General features: G+C 46.6%; 1 protein-coding gene and 1 long non-coding RNA gene across 11 annotated transcripts in view; both read right to left on the bottom strand.

Moving 5' to 3' along the window:
• Positions 1 to 14,898, bottom strand: part of LTBP1 (latent transforming growth factor beta binding protein 1) — a 391,779-nt gene extending 376,881 nt beyond the window's left edge. For 2 of the 10 annotated variants that reach the window (XM_025454208.3, XM_049095987.1), the window contains exons 1-2: positions 14,289 to 14,895; positions 13,132 to 13,202 (exon numbers count right to left, since the gene is read on the bottom strand). In XM_025454208.3, the coding sequence (XP_025309993.1) occupies positions 13,132 to 13,202; positions 14,289 to 14,785 (568 nt within the window). In that variant the 5' untranslated portion in view covers positions 14,786 to 14,895. Of the gene's footprint in view, positions 1 to 13,131; positions 13,203 to 13,539; positions 13,725 to 14,288 lie in introns of those variants that run through there. The other 8 variants (XM_049095990.1, XM_049095989.1, XM_025454210.3 and 5 more) reach the window with 7 other exon arrangements.
• On the bottom strand, positions 3,285 to 10,587 carry LOC125752829 (uncharacterized). Its single transcript, XR_007403246.1, has 2 exons — positions 7,297 to 10,587; positions 3,285 to 6,428 (listed from the first exon to the last, which is right to left on the bottom strand). It is a non-coding gene; the product is annotated as an uncharacterized LOC125752829 (long non-coding RNA).
• Positions 14,899 to 22,048: the final 7,150 nt, after the last annotated feature.

Below are 22,048 nucleotides of genomic sequence, written 5' to 3'. Positions count from 1 at the left end.
AGACTTCAAAGGACATATAGAGAGAGATAAATCAGTTATAGAAACATTAGCAGTTGTTTAAAACAAAAAAGAGATTATCCACACAGAGACCAAAAGTGTGAGAATTAAGGATTTTTAGGAGTGCCTGGGTGGCTCGGTTAGTTAAGCGGCTGCCTTCAATTCAGGTCATGATCCCAGAGTCCTGGGATCGAGCCCCATGTTGGGCTCCCTACTCAGTGGGGAGTCTGCTCCTCCCTCTCTGCTCCTCCCCCTGCTTCTCCCCTTGCTCATGCTCTCTCTCTCTCTCACTCCCTCAAATAAGTTAATAAATAAAATCTTTTTTAAAAAAAAAAAGAACTAAAGATTTTTAAAATCCAGCAATTCCTCAAATTTGTTTTTTTCAAAAATCTGAATACTATTTTCTAAGATTGTGGCCTTGTCTACAGGATAAACATTTGGGTGTATTATCAAAAGTAACATGTAGAAAATTTGCTCACACTGGGAAAAGAAAATAAAATATTTACTTTTAACCAAGTAGAACTATTACCACAAAAACTGATAATTTAACTAGAAGCCTTGCCCTGCCCCCCAAATCTTTCTACTTGGAAAGAAAATAGATATTTTTAGACCTAATTTTTCTTCAATATCCAGGTAAAGTATCTTTGCATTCATTTATTTTGCAGAAAGGAGATACATAATGGGGGGGGGAGGGACTCCCTATTTCACAGGACAAGCAAAGCAACTCCTTCTTCAGCTCTTTCTACAAAGGTTCCCAGTCTCATAACAGGCAATTCCTTTCCTAAAAGCACATCTAATAAAAGTGTAGATCATTGCTGAAATTCTTCACTGGGCTGTTTCCAAACATCTGATGCATTCCTTCAGCAACGTGCAGGCCTGAATCAGCAGGACCCCAAGGAATGGCCAAGCAACACCGCCTCATCCCTTCTCCGTCTCAACTTCCTCATCCTCATATGAGAAAGCTTTGTCCCTGCCAATGCTGAGGGCATGTTCTGGACAAGAGCTTGGTCTTCATTTCACTTCTGAAGTATTTTGGAAACCAGTAATGGCACCTTCCTCCAAAACAAAATGTCACATTCACTCCTGTTACTTTTATTAATTTTGTAATACCTTTCTCCTCCCTTCCTGGCCCTTAACATCTTTCATTCCAGTATACTCACTTTAAACCTGGCATCCTCAGGCCTCAGTGTGGCTCAGCTGCTCAGCGCTTATGAAAACCAGGGTCACGGGGTCACCCCTGAGGGTTCCAGTTTGGTAAGGCTGGTGGGAGGGGGGCCACAACCTGCTTCTGCTATCCATTCCATGGGGGACTACAATGCACAAGGGAGCCAAGCAGCATACCTTGCTACACGCAGCTAGGAAGAATACGAAGAAGTATGATTTAAGCATTTTCCATATTAAAGAACAGAAGAGAACTAGAAAGTCCTGAAGGTACAAAACTCACATTCCCCGAATGGCAAAATGGCTGCCCAGGGCCCCTCCGTGAGCGTGCAAATAGAATGTGTGGTGACGTGTGTGGCTCAGATTACCAGGTGGCCCACCTGAGACTAGGGAACTGCTCCATGCCCGGGAAGGAGGAAAAGACAAGCTTCTAGTCCCCAAGGCCTGGAACCAAAGGGAACCAATTTCCCTGAACCCCTCCTCTGTCTACACATGATGAAAAAGAGGAGGAGTTGGGTGTAGCTAGAGCAGTGGTCCTCAAACCACAGCTGCGACAGCACTGCCTAGAAGGCCCATTAAAACAGAGTGCTGGGGTCATGATCTCGAGGTCCTGGGATCCGGCCCTGAGTTGTCAGGCTTCCTGCCCAGTGGGGGTCTGCTTCTCCTTCTCCCTCTCCCTCTGTCCCTTACCCCCAATCACGTTCTCTCTTGTTCTCTTCTGTCTGAAATAAATAAAATCTTTAAAACACACACAGAGTGCTGGGCCCCATGCCTAGTTTCTGATTCAGCAGGTCTAAGACAGGGACTAAGAATCTGCATTTCCAGCAAGTCCCCAAATGCTGCTGCTGCCCCTGATTTAGGGACCATACTTTGAGAACCACTAGGTTTGTGAAGTGCCAGTCAAGCAGTCTATACTTTTGGACAGAATGGGGCAATTTTACCAAAGAAAGAGCCTTGAAGGCTTAAAACTCAGCATTAAAAATGGTTACGCAAAAAAAAAAAAAAAAAAAAAATGGTTACGCAGGAAGATTTGCTGTAATATACATTCTCTCATGCTTAATAATATAATCTCAGTAGCCACTGATTTAAATGAATTTCAGCTGGTCTTGCCCTCAGAAACAAATGTGACTTGTAATGCTTATTAATCAAGAAACCTTACTGAGGGTCTATTGTGCACACAGAACTGCTATGTAGTCCAACTTCCTAATGGATAAAAAGTAAAACAAAAACAGGGTCCCTGCCTTTAATTTACTTATCGTCTGTATTATTTCACCTCCAATTACTAAGAAGTTTTGGACTAACTTAACATAACCATTCACTATCACAGTAAAGAAAGAAAGAAACAGCTCTCTTGAAAGGATTCTTGTCTTTCCTTACCCTCTACTTTAAGGAAGACACAGCAAGTCACTTGACGATGGGAAGGGGGGCATAAAAGTGGGGAGTTAGGTATTTTTGTTTATTTTCAAACCAACTTCCAGCCTATTCCCCAGAGACCATAAACCTTCAGTAAATGGCACCATCAACATAAAAACATGAGACACAGACCTGTAATCCTCAAACACCCACTGTAATACGTTAAGACTTCTATTTTTCCAGACAAGAAAATATACCAACACGATAGAAAAAAAAATTCACAAACTGAAAACTTTTCACAAATAGCCAGAAAAGCCTTATTAATATCACCACATGTTTTCAGAGCTCTTTTGTGAAACATTTTCACAAACCCCATTTTACTTGCTATTTTCTACAAAACGGGGGGTGTGTAGCCAACGGGTGCTATGAACCCCATTTAGAAACAGAATAAAATTGCCCAGGGACAGTGAGTGACCACCCAAAAGGCCCAGCAGAGGTAGCCTTTGCACCGACCTCAGGTTTGCCTCACAATTTGTGAAATTTAGATGGGTGGGGGAGTCCTGTAATGTAGAAAACCTCAGAACAGCATTCAAGTGTATTCCAAAAATTTTATATTCTGCATCTAACACATCCTAACTGCTCTCTGAATTTTCCATGGTGGCTAGATTGGGATTCTTAGCTTTTGTTCTTAAAGGATATAACATCTTATTTTTTATTTAGAACCATATGCAGATCCCCACTAATTTCCTTTTAACATAGCAGTGACCAGAGACTTTATTTTTTTTTTTAAACCCTCAAACTTTCATCCTAAATGTTGGCCAGTGGCTCTGGTGAAAGTGTCACCTTTTGTCTGTCAGAGCTCAGCAGAGGCCTGAGGCTGCCATTAGCATAGGGCCAGTCTGGTGATCTGGGCACAATGCAGGTGGTCAGGCTATGATAATAATTTGTGTTGCTGGCTTTGGGTACTTCACTGTTCTATATGCAGTTTTTGTCATCAATTAAAAAAAATAGCATCAGTAAAAAAAAAATGAGCTTTCAATTTAAAGCATTCTTTGTCCATACCTTCAAAGAAGTGCTGTAAAAAAATCAGATCCTGTCTTGTGTTTTATTTCTTAACAGTAAAATCCACTTGCATTTACAAGTCCCCTGTGTTATTTATGGCCTTACGCAGCCTACAAGACCTAATAGGGATCCAGATCTAGCTCCAGATCACTCTGGCCCTCACTGTGACAACCCAGCAAACCCACTTCTAGGTCCCTACACTGGGCCAGATATATTCCCTACCAGGGCCTTTGTACTAGCTGTTCTCACCTCTGCACAACTATCTCCTCTGTAAAGGTTCTCTCTTAATTCATCACCAAAATACAGCCAGCATCTATTTCTCCCCTATGAAGAACGGATCCCATTAGTTCAGTAAAGTGGACCACGTCAATTCCAGATGAGCAACACCTTCGTCAAATTCATCTTCCCACCCACCAACCAAACTCATCTTTTCCTCCGGTCCAGCAGAACCAACAGTGCGTATTCAAAAACCAGCCCATCCATCTCCTAATTTACAAAACACGACATTTCGCAAACTGTTTACTTACGTCTGTGCCAACAATATTACTCAAATGCGGTGCAGTGAAAGAGCCACAGGGAATAGAGAAGCTGGCCAAGAGCAGTATTCAGGGATCTAAGATTACAGGGAAAATCATACAACATTCATTTTACTTGGTCCCAAATCTCTATCAGATGATGTTGAACAGAAAGATTCTAAAATTGGCAGGGAGAAAGGAAAAGTTGTCTTAAAGTTTGGGCCATGCCAGGGCAGCCTTCAGAAAGAAAGCTGAAGGAAACAGAATAAGGTGGTGTGCCCTTGAAAAGCTGTCATAATAAGCAGTGTCTGTAGGGCAAGGATAAGCACGAGGGGAAAGAACACCAAATGGAAAGGATTGCTAAAAAGGTGAGAGTACACAAAGAAAGGAAGGAGAATTCTCTAGATAGCATTTAGAGGACAGTATTTTCAACACAACATCAGAGATGCTGGTTCAGTTCATCTCTATTCAATTCGGCTAGCATCTGTACTGTGGCAAAGAAGGGAGCCTGGGTGCTTAACACAACACAGAGTAAATCCTGCTCCACACGGATGGGGAGAGAGATGCCTCTCCCACGCCAGGTCCACCTACACCCAAAGTCAAGAAAGAGTGAAATCACAGTGCTCTGGGAGAGGGGAGGAGGGAGCCATGGTGTTCACCAGGGAACCTGAAAAACAGAGACAGGGGTGTGTAAAAGGCTGGGGCGCTCAGGAGGGGGCAGGCCTAAGCAGAATGGAAGCCCCTGAGAACTTGAATACGGTTGGACAGGAGTCCTGTTCTGCATGCACTTTTTATATATTACTTCATGTGGTTCCCCAACAAGCTTCTGAATGGTGAGTCAGACCATTATTGTATCTGTAACCTAGCCGTCCCCCCCTCATCTCCCCAGTCTCACAGTGAGGAGGTGTTAACATCCAGACAGGAGCCCTGTATCCTCCAAAGAATGAACTTTTTTTTTTTTTAAGAGAGGGATGGGGGAAAGAAGCAAAGGGAGAGGGAGAGCGAGAATTTTAGCAGGCTCCCCACTCAGTGTGGAACCCAACATGGGCTCAATCCCATGACCCTGAGATCATGACCTGAGCCAAAATCAAGAGTCAGATGCTCATCCGACTGAGCCATCCAGGTGCCCCCAAAGACTGAACTTCTAACCACTGACCTACACTGCCTTCTAGCTTAGGACAAGAAAATATAGAGCCACTAAGGGGAGAAAGAAGAGGAAGGCAAGAAAGGCACAGGGGAGACCAGTAACAGGCAGCATTTCCTTCTTGCAGCCACACTGTGTTAGGCGCACAGATTCCTGGCTACCAAGGCACTGTGCCTACATGAAATGTTCAATCCTTAATAAGTAAAGCAAATTAATTGGTACACATGAGCATATACAAATACTTTCAGCTCTGATGTGTTTTTCCATAAGTACCGAAACACCTAATTTGTGTTACTTTCATATACTTTTTTCTCTCTACTAACAAGATAGGAAACATTAGTAAAACATGCATTTAGAACAAGATAAGACCATAGTCTCTTCCTTATCTATAAATCATTGTGTTTAAATATCACATCATGGAGTCTTTAAAAATATGACCCTGATGAGTAGCTACTGGATGCATTTTCTATGTTTTTATGTATTTAAAATATTTTATAATTAAAAATTGAATATTTTCAATTTCAATTGGGGAAAAAACACCCAATGAGTTCCAATGTGTTTTAAACCTTTTTTAGAAACACTTTAAGTATACCTACTATTTACAAGTTTGCATATTTCCAACTCTTATAACAATGTATATATATTTATCAAACTTCCAACTAACTAATGAAAAAAACTGGATGAAATAACCCCATATGCAGCAGACTCTGTATGTACTATTCAAAATTGACCTAAACCAATATTCAGAGGGCTTTTGCCTTGAGAAATTTCTAAATTGTTAAGTGCTGGGCTTGGTCTTTAAAGTCCTACACAAAGAATCACAAATAATGCCCAGAAGAGGGTTCCTTCTGGACAACTGCTTCTCAAAATCTGGACTTCCTTCATCAGCATCATTTGCGGTGCTTGTTAAAAACCCAAGAGATGTTGATTCAATAAAGCAGTTTAACAAATTCCTCTTGGGATGAGTTGCACATTGACATTTAGGAGCCATCAATCTTGAATTTTTTTCACTAACGTTTTTTTAAAGATCTATTTATTGGGATCCCTGGGTGGCTCAGCAGTTGAGCATCTGCCTTCAGTTCAGAGCATAATCCCAGAGTTCCAGGATCGAGTCCCACGTCGGGCTCCCTGCATGGAGCCTGCTTCTCCCTCTGTCTGTGTCTCTGTCTTCTGTGTCTCTCATGAATAAATAGAATCTTTAAAAAACAAAACAAAAATCTATTTATTTATTTGAAAGAGCAGGAGAGGCAGAGGGAGAAAGAGACAGAATCTCAAGCAGACTCCACACTGAGCATGGAACCCAACACGGGCTTGATCTAAGCACCCTGAGACCATGACTTGAGCCAGAATCAAGAGTAGGACACTTAACCACTGTGCCATCCAGGCACCCAGATCTAGAATCTTTTAAAAAAGACCACATAGAATGGCCAGTCATAAACAAAATCAACAGTGGCCAGTTCCTTACCTCTCCCACTCCCTGGCACAGCCAGAGCTCCTGCATTAAGAAGACTAGAGAGATCCACAGTCACAGATGCATGGGAGAGGCCCAACTCCACTTCTGCCCACCCATCCTTGCATCTTTGGGTCATTGCTAAGGATACCCCAAGTCCCTAGGTAGGGGTGGCCCAACTCTTGAGAAGCCCCCCTCTCAAGCCCATGTGCCCAGCATCTTCAGCCTTACTTTATGAGTTGAGTATATCCTCCCAACCCTCCCACCCAAAAAATGTGTTGGAGTCTTGACCCAGTACCTGAGTACACGACCTTATTTGGACCCCACTTGGAGTCTGAGTCTTTACAGAGGTAATCCAGTTTAAATGAGGTCATTAGGGGAGGCTGGGTGCCCTGACAAAAAGGGAGAATTTGACACAAAGACAGAAGGACCATGATATAAAGGGACACCGGGAGAAGTAGGCCTTCTAGAAGTCAAGGAGAGAGGTCTGGAACAGACCTTCCCTCATAGCCCCTGAAGGAACCAACCCTATCCACAACTTGATTTTGGAATTCCAGTCTCCAGAACTCTGTGACAAGAAAGTTCTGTTGTTCTAAGCCACCAGTTCATGATACCTTGTTATGGCAGCCCGAGCAAAGTGACTTGAGGCAGTACAAGCCAATCCCTCTGCAGGCTGTCAGGAGGGGTCACAGCACCGATGTCCAGGCATCCCAGACCCGTAGAAAGAACAAGGGATCAGGAACCGCAAGATCTGGGGGGGGGGGGGGGGGGTGTCCAAGCAGTGCCCCCTCACCCCCGGCCTGTAAAACACGTAGTAAATCATGCCTGCCTCTCCCACCCGCAGAGTGTGTGAAGATCAAGAAAATGCTCCCCGCCTGCAAGAAAGCACTATGCAGGTTGTCCTCATCGCTCAGCAGCTCTTCCGCGTAGGCTCCGATCCTGGTCAGCACTGGAGTGGCGACACAGCCCCAGCACTCCAACTCCCCCTGTTAATCACTAGGAAGGACTTGGAAACAAAATCTGCATTTCAGGAAAATTCAGTTCGAGCTCCCAAACATGTTTGAGTATGTTTGGAATATCCAAGACAACAAATAACAGCGTCAGAGACAGCAAACTCTCGAGGCTGCCAAAGGTCCTTTCAACAAGTCAGGCTTCCTAAGGGCCAAGGGTTCACCGGGCAGAGAAGCACTTCAATAAACCAGGCCAGGCAGGAGCAGGCGGTGTGTCCAGGCCAGGCCATGGGCCGGAGGAGGGCTGCACAATGAAGGTTTAAGTACTATCACAACAGAGAATTTATGGTTTCTCAATGTTTGTTTTAACTAGTGTTGAGAACACATATTTGACCCAGTGTGAACTTGACCTCCAGGTCCCTCTCCCTTTGCCAGGCTGTCTGTGCCACATGACAAGATTTTCCAGCCGACCCTTCCACCCCTGCTCCCAGCAGCTGCCATGGTAAACCTCACTGCAGATCTATTGGCAAAGCAGCTGTCAATGGCCATAGCAGGCATACGAAAAATGTGTAATCATTCTGGGCCTGACTCCCAAGCTTGGCTAGCCAAAAGGGAAGGGAGACAGCCTGAAAAGTCCTCTTGGTCATCTGAACTCCAGCCACATCACTCCCTCCTGGATGATGCCATCTACTGCATCCGTGAACACCAAGGGTATATATGTAGCTGTCTCCTCTGCATCTAATTACGGAACATTTCTACGTTTGGTGGTAGTGTTTTGGGGTTGTTTTTTTTTTCCAAAGCAGTGTGGGCTGAATGCCAATGGAAAAGCAATGGAATATCGATTTTTCTGTTTCTTGCTAAGGAGAGAACAAGTCATTTGATGTGCCATGAGTTAAGTGAGTAAAAACAGACCCTGTACTCCCTACAGCTGGCTGCATTTCTCCTCTATTCATAGAACCTGGCACATGGTAAAAGCTAAACAGATATCCGTTAAATAAATGAAAGAACCATCCATGCATTTATGGAGAGCCTGCAATGTGCCAGGCACCCGCGCGGGACTCTTACCTGCCATCTCTCCTCTTCCGTCCTCCTCACTCTGCCAACCTGGCCTCACCCTCATCTCGCCTTTACTCTTTTATGTCATCTGCTCCCAATCCAGCCTCCTCTTTCAAGCTGAGCCCACTGGCTGTGTCTCTCTCTAGGCTGCACTTACCCCACAGGGGCGGGGGGGGCGGGGGCAGCAGAGGGGGTGGGCAGTGTGGACACAGAGCGAAGAACCAATAAGGCGCAGATTCAGTATGGACAGAGGAAAAACAGGCAAAAATGAAGAAAGGCACAAATGGGGCACATTAGGGATTTAATGCCCCAAGTGGAAGACAAAGTCTCAAAGCTACAAAGACTCTCCTATAAATGTCTCGTCTTTGGAAAGAGAAAAAAATGCGGTGCCATCACTTTTGCCCAAAACAGATGATTGCCATCAACAGTCCCTCAGTATTAATAGCTAAAATGACATATCTCGCACTAACCTCTTAGCTTCTAGAGATCCACACACAAAGGATGTCTAGTAGAGCAGCATTAGCATGCAACTGGGCATCCCTACAGAGACTAGATGACTGGAGCGCCTAAGACCACCTCTGTGGAGACACACACACATTCCCCGCCACGGTGTGGGTCTGTGCCTGCCTGTTTCCCATCTGATCTGCAATGCAAGGCTCCCTTAATCTTTAGTCTTCAGAGCATTTGCCTGTGGCACAATATTTAAATTAAGTTTCACTAAAAACAACAGAGTCTGGCTCCAAGAGCATCTTATTTTTCTTCACTGAAGTAAGCAAATGGAACAACATAAATACGACCCATCTCTCACAGAAACATTTTTTGCATCAATTGGACAGGACCTATATAAACTGAAATTATTCAGCTAACCCCTTTCAATTATCCTCAAAATAGAATGACAATTAGGAGGCACCCTGGGTGGTACGTTTAAATGCGCATTCACATTTTATGATGACTAGGAAGGAGGGAACTTCCGAGGTTTTGTATTAAGTATAAAAAAGCATACCCAAGCGCAATTGTTCAATTCAGCAAAATAAGGAAATGAGACACCAATTCCTTTTTTTTTTTTTTTTTAGTTTTTTTTTTTTTTTTCAATTTTCACTTATTTATGATAGAGAGAGAGAGAGAGGCAGAGACACAGGCAGAGGGATAAGCAGGCTCCATGCACCGGGATGCCCGATGTGGGATTCGATCCGGGGTCTCCAGGATCGCGCCCTGGGCCAAAGGCAGGCGCCAAACCGCTGCGCCACCCAGGGATCCCGAGACACCAATTTAAAATCAATTTCTTTTACAATCCAAAGTTCACTGGTACTTACTGACACAGTTACCGTCACAAAAACGGTGTCAGGATTTTTTTCAATTTAATTTACATATACTTTAGGAGAGTATTTCTACCTCTGAACAGCAAGCTTTATCCAAAAAGAACTAGAGACACACAAATAGTCTAATATTTAGTCATTTTAAAGTTCTACTAAAATGAATCATTCAGAACAAACTGCTTTCTTTTTTCTTGGAAATCGAAGCCAGGACAGCATGGGAGTGACTGGCCTTTTCATTTATTCTCTGCCTCTCCCCCCCACCCCAATAATCTCTATTAAGGAATAATTGACAAATAAAAATTGTATATATTTACGATATATGATGTTTTGATATACACATACACTGTGAAATAATCACCACAATCAAGCTAATTAACATACCTATCACCTTATATAGTTAACATTGTTTAGGGAGTAGAACACTTTAAGATCTATTCTCTGAGCAAATTTCAAGTAGACAACCTCACATTGTTAACTATAGTCACACTGCTGTACATTTGATCCCCAGAACTTACTCATCTTGTGTGATGAAACTTTGTACCCCTTGACCATCATCTCCCCATTACCCCATCCCCCAACCCTAAACTACTTCAAAGCTATAATACAAAAAGCGATCCATATCAATATTACTTAAAAAGAAGACGATGATGACACCAGCTGGGGAGACACGCATAGGAAAGAAAAGAAAACCAAGTAATAAAGAAATGAGTCGGGATTTGCTTGGCTTGATCCAATAATAAACTAGGAATCTTTCTGGTCTCATCAAGGCTTTTTTATACCCTTTCTTTTTCATCTTGATACCTGGAATGATCCAACAAAGGGAGCGAGGTTTATCACAATCATTTCTGGATGAGAAGATACAGGGTCAGAAAGGTTGAGTGAATTCCTCAAGGCCACACAGCTAGCAAAGGCTCCGGGATCTGAACTCAGGGCCAAGGGCTCTTCTAGTAGCACACTGCTGGGCCGTGGACACAAGTTTCACAGCATGAGTTATAACCCCGTCATCCCATCCAAAAGCAGACGCTCCTTCATCTCTCTGGCTCTCCCACATATACAAAACAAGTCTCCCATTGAAACATGACTACCTAGTAACTATATTACTTTAGGTTGGGCACTGGCCTACCCCAGCATCACTTTTAAAATTATGCCTGAAAGGAGTTGGGTTGTAAGTTTCTACCACTTGGGCCTGAATTAATTTGTCAGATTGGGCAGCAGAGGAAGGCCAATTTTCTGAATGCTAAAAATCATCAAAAAAGCAAGTGATGTTGCATGGCTTAGACCCTGTGCTGTCCAAGGGCTAACTTCTAGGAATCAGAAAGAGAACGTGAACCAAAGGCGAGAGATATTTCTTGTAGGTATTGTGAGACTAAATCAGTGTAGCAACTTCCTCTGAGACCCTGCAAGTGCCTGTTCCCCCAGAGCCTTCTGCAGCTTCTCTCTTTCTGGATCACCAAAGGACAAACCTGGTCAAACCTAGGCACCACTATACCCTTGACTTCCTCGCCTGGAGAAGCAGGAACCCATGAAGTGGTGCCTCAAGATCCAGCTGCTCTCCTTTCTAAGGCATCTTTGGGTCTTCTGAAACATCTTTGGATCCTCAAATCTTCAGACAGCCTTTTTCAGAGAAGGCACTCAACTGCACCATTTGCCAAGTAAATGTCTCCAAGTCTTGATGCATTCTAACAGGCATCAAAGAAGAGAACCCACCCACTGTCTCTAACACCCTGCTCTGTATCTCCAGCCTTCACACAGCGGCATCCCACTGCAATGGTGCCTTTATGGGTGGGTTAGCTCCATGTTCTAGGGAAACTACAGCATGGCAGGTTTTGAGCAGGAGATACTGAAGGGGAAAGGGTGTGTAATTTGACCTGATTTCATCATAAATTCAGGAAAATGCTGGTCCACTATTGTCAAGTATAATCTAAGAAGAAGTGAAAAATTATGACAGTCTAAATGCCTACAACCCTAAGCATTTCTGATCTAGTGGTTTGAGTTCCATAATCAGGAGGCTGACAGTGAATTCGTATCTGCCATTACTCCTTGACCACAGTTAAATCATAACCCATCCAGACACTCCTTTCTACAAAACCCAGGCCACTATGCTAAAGCCCTCCTGTTTCTTTCAAGGAGTGAAGGTTTTTTTTTTTTTTTAACAAGTAGTTCACCAGAATGACTGTACTAGAAATTTTTGCCATTATTTTAAAATCCAAACTATATTTTAAATATATTTAAAATATTAAATCAGTATTTAAAAACCCAAACTACATACAAGACAAATTGCTAAATGTGTGACTTAGTATGCTGAATACCAATAAACACCTCAATTTTGGATTCTGATTCACGATATTTATGGCTCAAGCTCCACGCAAAGAAGACCTAAGAATGCTGAACTTTGAGTGAAAGATTTTTTTAATTTCCAATTAGCGACAAAGTCAACTTGTCCAGAGGAGCCTCAAAACACGTTTTAACTAAATCCTTCACTTTACAATAATCGGGGAAAAGTTTTCTGGTGTTCTCAAACCTTTATGTCCCAATAACACATTCTTCTAAAATGCTGCTAAGATGTGTACGAATTGGAGAAGCACTGAAGGAAACCCCACTTGTAAGTTTTGAAGAACATGAAGTGCTCACCTCCTGGGAAATAATCAGGCCCCAAGGATGGAGGATTCTTGTGGCTGTGTTCAGAAAGCTTTAAAAACTGCTGATATTTTATTTCAGGACAGGGCCACCTACTACCCATTCCCCTCCCGCCATCAACTTAAAGGTTTTGCATTTGTCAATATCTGTGTTTGAGTTCACTGTACTGGTTTGGCATAGGGTACATTCTCCAATGGGAAGTTTCTCCAGGTGTGACAATGGCTCATACTGGGTTGGGGGCAGGGAAACCCCTGAATGCATGGCACGGTTCTGTACAATAAATTGCTGTCCTGATACCATCATCACTGTGACCCAACCCTCCACGGCTGGTAATGAAGGCTGTCGATAACGGGGTACACTGCATTGCAGACATTAATTTCCCCAGGACAGCATTAGCCCCTTCATGGGACTCCCGTGAAGCCCCCCTCCCCCATGTGGACAGTCCCACTATTGCCCACCGTGCAGGGCCACAGTGAACATGGAAACTTACGTTTGGTGCACCTCTGGGAGCCGGGGGCCTTACTCCAGCCATGGCAGCACTGGCCTCCACAGACATTAACCCTAAAACAAAGCAAGACCTCTGAGTCCAGCAGTAGCAACCTTCTGTCCCAGAAAGCCCAATTTCTGAGGGTCCCTGCAAAGCCAGGCTCCCGCTTCCACATTCCTCTGGCTTCCAGAGAGTGCCAAGCCATACAGAGGATGCCCGAGCCGAAGCTGCCCGGGTAGAAGGATAAAGACCAGGTACGGGGGAAAGCCCGGAGAACCAAAACGCCTGCATAACCTAGAGCTACACAGGAGGGAAGAAGCAGGTCCACAGAAGTGATTTTCGTAACGACCCCCCCCCCCACCCACGCGCCCCAGGTGGAGCCTAGTGTCCTCTGCACGTTATCTCACCCACCGTTTAAACCGAATCAGAGTTTGGGACAGAAGTGTCCAAACGGGTGAGATCACAGTGCCTGGAACCATCCATGAAGAAAAGAACCAAAGAGGCAACGAAACAAGTTATTCGCCCCCCTGCCCGCAACCTGGGATGGATGGGGAGGAGGGCAGGAAGGATGTTTCTGAGCGCCCAGCGACAGGAGCTTCCCAACCGAAACTTCTGCCAAAGCGGAGACGCCCCCCGGCCCCCGGCCCCCGGCCCCCGGCCCGGGCCCCCGCCCCGGGGAAGCAGCCCCCGCAGGTGCACGGAAGCTCCAGCCCAGCGTCTCTGGGATGCTGAGAGGTTCTAGGGCACCGACCACGGGCTGATCGCTACAGCCAGCCCTCCCAAAACTTTTTTTTTTTTTTCCTCCCCCACTAGCTAGGGAAAAAAAAAAAAAATTATGACCGAGTTGCAGAGTTTAATTGATGCTGAGGGAGTGAGCTGCAGTGACTTCATGCGTCCGCCCATCTGCTAGGAGCGGCTGGGGTCGCGCTCAGGAGGTTACGCCCCAGGCAGAAATGCCTTTTGTGTTTACCCGCAGCGGAGAGACAATGCGCTGGGGCTCGTCCTGCGGCCCCCGGCGGCCCGCACCCGGCGCTCCCGGCCCGGCCCGGCCCGGCCCGCGCGGCGCGGGGAGGGGAGGGGGGGAGGGGGGCGCCCGCCGCCCGGCTCCGAGGGGCCCCGAGCCCGCGGGGGGCTGCGCGCGGGGGCGGGGGTGCGCTTACCCCTGCAGCTGCGGCTTCTGCGGACCCTGCGGCCGCGAGCCCCCGCCGCCCCGGCTCTCGGGCTGCGCTGCTGCGCGCACGGCTTGCCGGCCCTGCTGGGCGCGCGGGGCGGCCGCCGGGGCACCGCCGGGCCGGGGGGCGCGCTGCCCGCCGGGGGCCCCGGGCCGCGCCGGCTCGCGCGGCGGCTCCTGCGGCGGGGGCGGCGGCGGGGGCGGCCGGAGCCCCTGCAGGGCGGCGCCGCCGGGCGGGCTGGTGCGGCGCGTCCGCTCCGAGGGCGCCCCCGGGGAGGCGCGGCTGTACCTGGCGTCGAGCGCGACGTTGAAGGTCCGCGGGCGCGGGCGCGGGCGCGGGGGCGGGGGCCCGAGGGGCAAGGCGGCCGCCGCCAGCCCGGGGCCCGGGCGCACCACGTACGTGATCCTCCGCACCCGGCCGTGGGCCGACGACGCGAGCAGCCCTGCCCAGAGCAGCAGCCCCCACCTGAGCCAGGGCCCCGCCATCGCGGGCCGAGCGGCGCCCCCGGCGCCCGCCCCCGGCCGTGCGGCTCGCCCGGTGCGGCTGCCCGAGCGCGCGGAGGCGGGACGAGGCGGCCCGGGTCGCAGGAGAGGAAGTGGTGCGGGCGGCCGAGCGGCCCCAGACCCCAGCCGAAAGCGGCGGGGAGGAGGGGGCGGGCGGGGGTGGGGAGCGGAGGGGAGGGGCGGGGCGGGGCGGGGGAGCGGGCGGTGCAAGGTGAGGTCGCGGGCGCGGGGCGCGGGGCAGAGCGGGCGAGGGCGGGCGAGGGCGGGCGAGGGCGGGCGTGAGCGCGCGGGACGCTCGGAGGCAGCCCCGGCTGCAAACTCTTTAAAAAGTTGCTCTCGCCGTGGAGCCGAGGGTCAGGTCTGAACAGCCAATCTCCGGCAGACGTGACGTCAGGCAGTAAGTCCTAATTGGGGAAAGCGTGAGATGAGCCCGAGGACGCGCCGCCACCCTCCACATCCACATAGATGGTCCCTGCGGGGCGGCGAGGCGCAGGTCCCCGGCCCCCGGCCCCGCGTCCCGGGAGGCACCAAGGGAAAGGGCTCGGCGAGAGCCGCTGCCCGCCCTCCGCTCCCAGGAGCCCCACGGGCTTCGCTCGATACCGTTTGGAAGGGCCTTTTCTTATCCGTGTTTGTTCGGGTACGACGCTAGGTGTTGGATTAAGATACCAGACCGGGCCCCAGCCGCGCCTGCTCCGGATGCCGAGCTGCCCACCGCAGGGCGTCTAGATGGTTCCCCCTGAGGCTGAAAGCCCCGCGGGGCTGCGTCTCGGGCTGCAGCCTCTGGTACCCGGCTCGCTCCTAGCTTGGCGCGGACGGGAGTGCAGGGTGGGCAGCAGGGGGCGCCCGCCTGGACCGGGAAAGCCCAGGCCAGAGTTGACCCCCAGAGCAGCCTTGCTTTTGGAGAAAAGGCCTCCGGGATAGGCATACAGACTTTAGGATCCGTGACAACCCCGAGCCATTTAGTATTCCAAAAAAACGAACAAACAAAAACAAACCAAAAAAAGCTCAGTTCCTTGGGCCCCCCGACCTTCCCCTCCCATCTGAAAGGGAAGGATCACTCACTCATTTGGGGAGAAATGACCCAAAATCACATTAGGGAAGATGCAGGATGTCCTGGGGATAGTCCCTGGAGTTCATTGGGCTCTTTGGGGAAAACTGTGAAATCCTGTACTCTAGCATTTGAATTTAAAACAACGTCTGCAGCAGAGTGCGCAATTTTATTATATGAACGCAATAGAAAACCCATAGTCATAGCAGTCCAGTTTTGTTTTGTTTTTTAACTAAAAATGATACTTGGTTTCCAAGGCTTTGGTTGTTCTCGGTCATATTTATTTGTGGCTAATGTTTTTCTTCTGTTGTCTGCTGGCATTGGCTAGTGGACAACTGGTAGCAGGTGATGATGGTTTAAAACGAGTTAATGGAAAATAATTTAAAGTTGAAGCCAATTCATTAATCTCTTTCTTCTGTACCTTGGAGAAAGACCTCCAATATTTGATTTGGCAGGAGAGGGCCTCACTCAGTACATCTGCCTGAGCACCAGTTTCATGGGAGAACACACTGAGAGCCGCTGCCATAGCTTAAATAGCACTGGGCTGGAGGGAGACACCACAATTCAGTCCTAACCCTGTGGATAATTAGCCAAAAGACCACGGGCAGTTCACCTCTCATCCCTGAACCTCCACTTCCTCCTCCATAACAGAATAGTTGGATTAAAAGTACCTTCCAGCACTAACTGTCTGTGGCTCTAAGAACATCCGGGGTCCCTGTGGACAGGATCAGTGAGGTCATTCAAGGTCAGTCTCTGAGCTAAGCCAAAGAGAACTAGCTGAGACGATTGAGGAAGGAGGGTGGGTCAAGAAACTGCCTCCCAGCATTGGGTTCTTTAAAAAACACAATAGGAGCTAGGAAATATCCACCCAGTGCCTACACAGGCAAGCGCAGAGGCTGACCCTCTGCACATACAGTGTCCCAAGGCACAACCCCTTTGTCTTGGAGAAACTTCCATCTGGTTAGGGAGACAAGATGTAAATGAATGAAAGCTTAAAAAAAAAAAAAAAAGTAACAGCTGAATTAAGCAACACTTAGATAATAAAGCCCTCACAAGGCACAATCTGATTTGTGCAAGGCCAGTGTCACAGCAGCACCCATAATTCTTTGTCGTCTCATGGAAAAGTCACATTATAGAGGGAAAATATTTACTACTTGGAGTGAAAATCAGCCTACAGAGATTTTTACCTCACAAGTAGGGATCATATAGCAGGAGTTGAAATGGATGGGAGGGAAGAGGTGTCCAAGCACTAACTCCATTCTGAAGAGGCAGGCCAGAGGAGGAGAGGCATCAGGCAGGAAAAGCTCAGGAAACAGTGAAGGACAGCATCCCCAGAGAACCAGATTTTAGTCGGCTGTGTTGGGTACACTGTTTTTGTGGGCCACTCACGGGACCCAGACAGCTGAGCCAGTTTCTGTCACTAAGAGGCAGCTGCCTGTAGAGGGCAGAGCCTGGACAGGGAGCCAGAGCCCCGGGCTCTCTCCCTGCTAGTTTGCTTTCCCGCCAGGAACTTGAGCAAGTCATTTCACCTCTCTGCACCTGTTTCCAGGGGGCCTTGGGGTCAACCTGAAGTCCTCACATTTGGGGAAAGCAGTCACCTTGACCATGCCCTGTGGCTCTACAGAAACATGTTCTCTAACGTCCAAAGGATACAACGCGGTCTTCCTTTCTCTTGACCCAAAGCAACCAACAGGCGGATATTTCAACTGATCTTCAGCCTGATTACAAACTGCTTTATGACAGATTTGGATATATCATAGATCAACTCTGAAACATAACCACAGAAAGAATCTCCTGTGTGATTGTGGGTCTCCTCCCTAAAGGACTCACATCCGTGATGGTGTACATGTGTGTATATGCAACCATTAATATGCTAATATATGCATAAGTAAGCACGCTAGTCAGGAAACACCAGTAAAGTCATAGTGTTCCACATCAGGCTCTTGCTGTCTACATAACTAGCAAGATGATCCTTGAAAAATATGCGGTGCACCCTATGTACCGTCAGATGAGATGATTACTCATCTAAACACTCCACTCACTCTTCTTCTGAAAGTGAAAGCCCAGTTGCTGTCAGGCATGAGGACCAGCCTTTGCCAATTGTAGACCTAGTTTAATGTCATGGTTTCTGGACCCATGCCCCCTAGGTTTCAAGGTCCATTTATATTGGCAGTACACAACTTCCTGGTTCAAAAAAAAAAAGTCTTTAAAGATCTCATAAAACTTCTTGGACTTTAGACGATTTTTACAAAACAATACTCTGATGAGCTAAGTGTAAATGAATCAGAAAAGAGGATTATGTTTCCCATAAAAACTCATGGGTTTGAGGATTAGGGGAAGAAGGGAAGGCTGGCAAATGCCAAACTCTTTAAAGCACTTTGAAACCATTAGTCAAACGCTAAATGTAGCCAGGTCCCCTCATCCTTACATTTTATGAGTTTTGTAATTGAAAATCTTTTCCTACATTTAGGATCAACTACAAATCAAATTTAGTGGCTGCCTGTGATCAGAACAGCTTCCACCCATGTTTTCTTCCAGCCAAGACTTCATGGAGCCCCTTTTAGCCCTCTTCTCATTGCATCAAGAAATTCTTAAAAAGAGAAGAGGAAAGAGAGCAACAAGGAAGTCAGTGGGTCACAGATAAAAGGAAGAGAAAGGAGGAAAGAGCAAGCAGGAGAGAGACTGAGGAATGGAGAAGTGAGAGAGCTCAGGAAACAGGAGAGAAGGAGCGAGAAGACAGGACATAGTGGAGGAGGGACGAGCAGAAGTGGCCAGAGGAAAGGACAGATGAGGAATGAATGGAGAGGATGGAGGAGAAATCAATGAATGGGGAAGGGAATACATAGAGCAGTGAGAGGAGGGGGAAAAGGAAAAAATTACAAGGAACATGTAAGGTCACGAAGAATTATACCCAGAACCTGTGGGCTAGTTTTCTCAGGCTGCTCACTGGGACCCTGGCAGCCGAACATTCGCCGGTTCTGATCTAAACATCGGTTTGTCCAGGTTTGGACTAGAAGTAAACCTGCAACCCCACAAGGTGCTGGCAGGCTGTGGCTGGTTGGCTGCCTACCCCTCACGTGAGATAGGAGGATCCCGAAGCCCCAAGTCCTCCCACCGCAGGAGGTGGCCAAGGACCGCAGCTTCAGCTCAGATGTCCACAAGTGGGTCCTTCATTTGCTGTCTCCCTTGTTCCTTCAACCATTTCATCCAAAAGCAGGAGTGAGGAAGATTAGAAATATGTGACCTCCTCCACATTTAACTCCGCTTCCAGGAAAAGTCACATGCAGCTTTACAAATGAAGAGTTACAGCAGAGGTCCATCTGATGAAGATGTCAGTGTGTCTGCCAGCTGTGTGAGCAACATGGAGGCGGGCCTGATTTGCAGAGAAAGATGAGACACCCCTGGAATTGAGCAACAAGTAGAATCGAGGTTTATCCCAGTGCTTCCCCTCCCTTTAACGCTTCAGGTTTGAAAGTTAAGCATCTTGAGTTGTCACTCAATAAACACTGATTGAACAGCCCTGGGGCCCTGAGCTAGCCTGTGTGGCCCCTTACAGCAAAGCCAAAGCAGACTTCCAGTTCAGATGGAGACATTAAAATAATGCCTAGTTGGATTGCAGCCCAGAGATGCCCCTGGGCCAGCAAGTGCCTTTGTGCCTGGCCATGGCAAGACAGACCCTGTCCACATGGAGCGTGAGTCTAATGGGGTCAGGCCCGAGATAAATAATTACATGGGTGGCGAGTACTGATAAAGGACGGTCAGAGTGAGAAACGAGACCCCTAAGAGGAAACCAGGTCAGGGGCATGGGCTGCCTTCCTCCAAATTTAGAGGAGCCAAGCAATAAAAGTAAACTCACTAAAAGTACATTTTTGTGTGCCCTAAATTTCCCTAATTATTCTAGTCCCCTTCTCACTCGTCTATCAAATTAAGGACGAGTCAGGCAGCCTGGGGATGGGGGGGACTCAGAGGTTTAGCACCGCCTTCAGCCCAAGGTGTGATCCTGGAGACCCAGGATCGAGTGAGCCTGCTTCTCCCTCTGCCTCTCTCTCTCTCTCTCATTAATAAATAAATCAAATATTTTAAAATTTTAAGGACAAGTATCATCACACAATGGCAGCTTCTGAAGACAATGAAATGCCTCACTACATCTAACTGAAACCTGTCTGTTCATGTAGCTTTCACTAAAGTTCTTCATACCCATTCATTCAGAGCTCTTGAACATAAAACATGAGGCTACATAACAATTGGGGAGGTATCAATACAATTGTACACTTGTCATTCACACTTTCCCAACCTCACTGGGCCACCAGCAGGTCAACATTTAAGGGAGCCCAACTGAATTCTATTCTTTGTCTCAATGAGTTTGAATCTTGGAAGACACTTGGGTGTAGGTATACGTTGAGCTGTGGGGCACTTCTACAAAGCAATCTATGAAACATTTGCCTTTTGATCACAAATAGGTTTCCAATTACTTGCATTGCCCTTTGGTATCTCAGTTTTAAACACTCCTTTGACCTTCCCTTCAGTCAAGGAATATTCCTAGTTTCCCTGCTTAGATTTACATTCCAAAGATGCCCAGACACCTGCAAGATTGGCGGAATGCCAGGTGGGCAAACAGAGTAATGTTCTCTCTGCTCAGATACAACTATTTATAAATTGTGATCCAATTTTAAAGGGAACCTTCCTGCTTGACGTAAGCTTCAGCGCTTCCCAGGTTGCTAAGTTGCTGGAATTGCTTCTCAATCTCAACTTCAGGACATTATTAATTATTACTCCTCTTGCCTATTTAGAATTTTCACCCAGTGACACATGACACTGCCTGAATTTAACAATTGATCCTAATTTTTTTCCATAATATTCTCTCTGCTTCCCATATAGTGAATAAAGCAACTGAGAAAAAAGAAGAAAGTGAGAGAAGTTACTATACCACCTCTACATACCAATCAATTCCTAGCCAGTCTTTCTGTTTCCTGAGATCCAAGGTCCTTCATAGGTTGCCTCCTTCTCACTTTTTCAACCTCATCTTGGGCTACTCCCCTAAATGAACCTTGTGTTCCAACTACCTTTATCTACCTGTATTTCTTCTTTCTCTTTAAAAAAGAAGAAAGAAGAAAGAAAAAAAGAAAGAGAAAGAGAAAGAAGAAGAAGAAAGAAGTAAAGAAGAAAAGAAAAGAAAGAAAGAAAAAAGAAAGAAAGAAGAAAAGAAAGAATAAGAAAGAAGAAAGAAAGAAAGAAAGAAAAAGAAAGAAAGAAAGAAAGAAGAAAGAAGAAAGAACGAAAGAAAGAAGAGAAAGAACGAAAGAAAGAAAGAAAAGAAAGAAAGATAAGAACGAAAGAAAGAAAGAAGAAAGAAAGAAAGAAAGAAAGAAAGAAAGAAGAAAGAAAAAGAAAGAAAGAAAAAGAAAGACCAGCTACTGGTCTGCAGAAACAGGACCTTCACATGTCTTCCCCTAGCCTCTGCTCCTGAAACATCCTCATCTCCTTAACCAAGTCCTTCTCCTTGAAAATCGAACTCAAGATCCTTTATTTCATGAAGCTCCTGGGACCACCACAAGCCTCAGCTGATTCCCATTCCTAACCCTTGGAGCATCTATTGTCCATTCTGGGCAGCAAGCACATAATACATGCTTTGTAACACATGTAGAACATTTCAGGCAGGGGGAAAGCTTTTTTTATTCTTGGTCCTAGGAAGATAAGCCAGAATTAAGGCAAGTAGTGGCTAATAACCGTTGAGGTTTGGTTCTGATGTAGTCAACTTATCTTTAGATGTTTATAGGCAGAGTTCTGCTGAGCAATGGGGTTTGCCCAAAATTTCCCCCCAACCTAAATTAAGTTGCTCTATCCAAATTGAGCAGTGGCCCTCTATACAAAGAGAAAGTTTCCAACCTCTGAATTAATGGTTTGGAAAGTTCTATAGAAAGAATTTTGTTGTATTTGTATATGAAAAATGTTACATTGCCAGAGATATATCATTAAAATAGTCAGTGCTTTTATAACATCTCTTTTTTGTTGCCCTCTCAGCTTGCCCTATTATTGGAGACTAGGACATACCCTGAGAATGCAACTAGTAAAAATCCACATAACATGGATGCACTGAGCAATATGCAGAAGTAACTCACACCACTGAAGAAACACCAGCTCTATAAGGAAAGGCCTGGCTTTCTAAACAGTGAGGGGAGACCAGTAAAACCAGCTCA

The sequence above is a fragment of the Canis lupus genome, chromosome 17, assembly GCF_003254725.2.
Source record: "Canis lupus dingo isolate Sandy chromosome 17, ASM325472v2, whole genome shotgun sequence".
NCBI lineage: Eukaryota > Metazoa > Chordata > Mammalia > Carnivora > Canidae > Canis > Canis lupus.
This window is presented reverse-complemented; position numbering and strand designations above follow the sequence as displayed.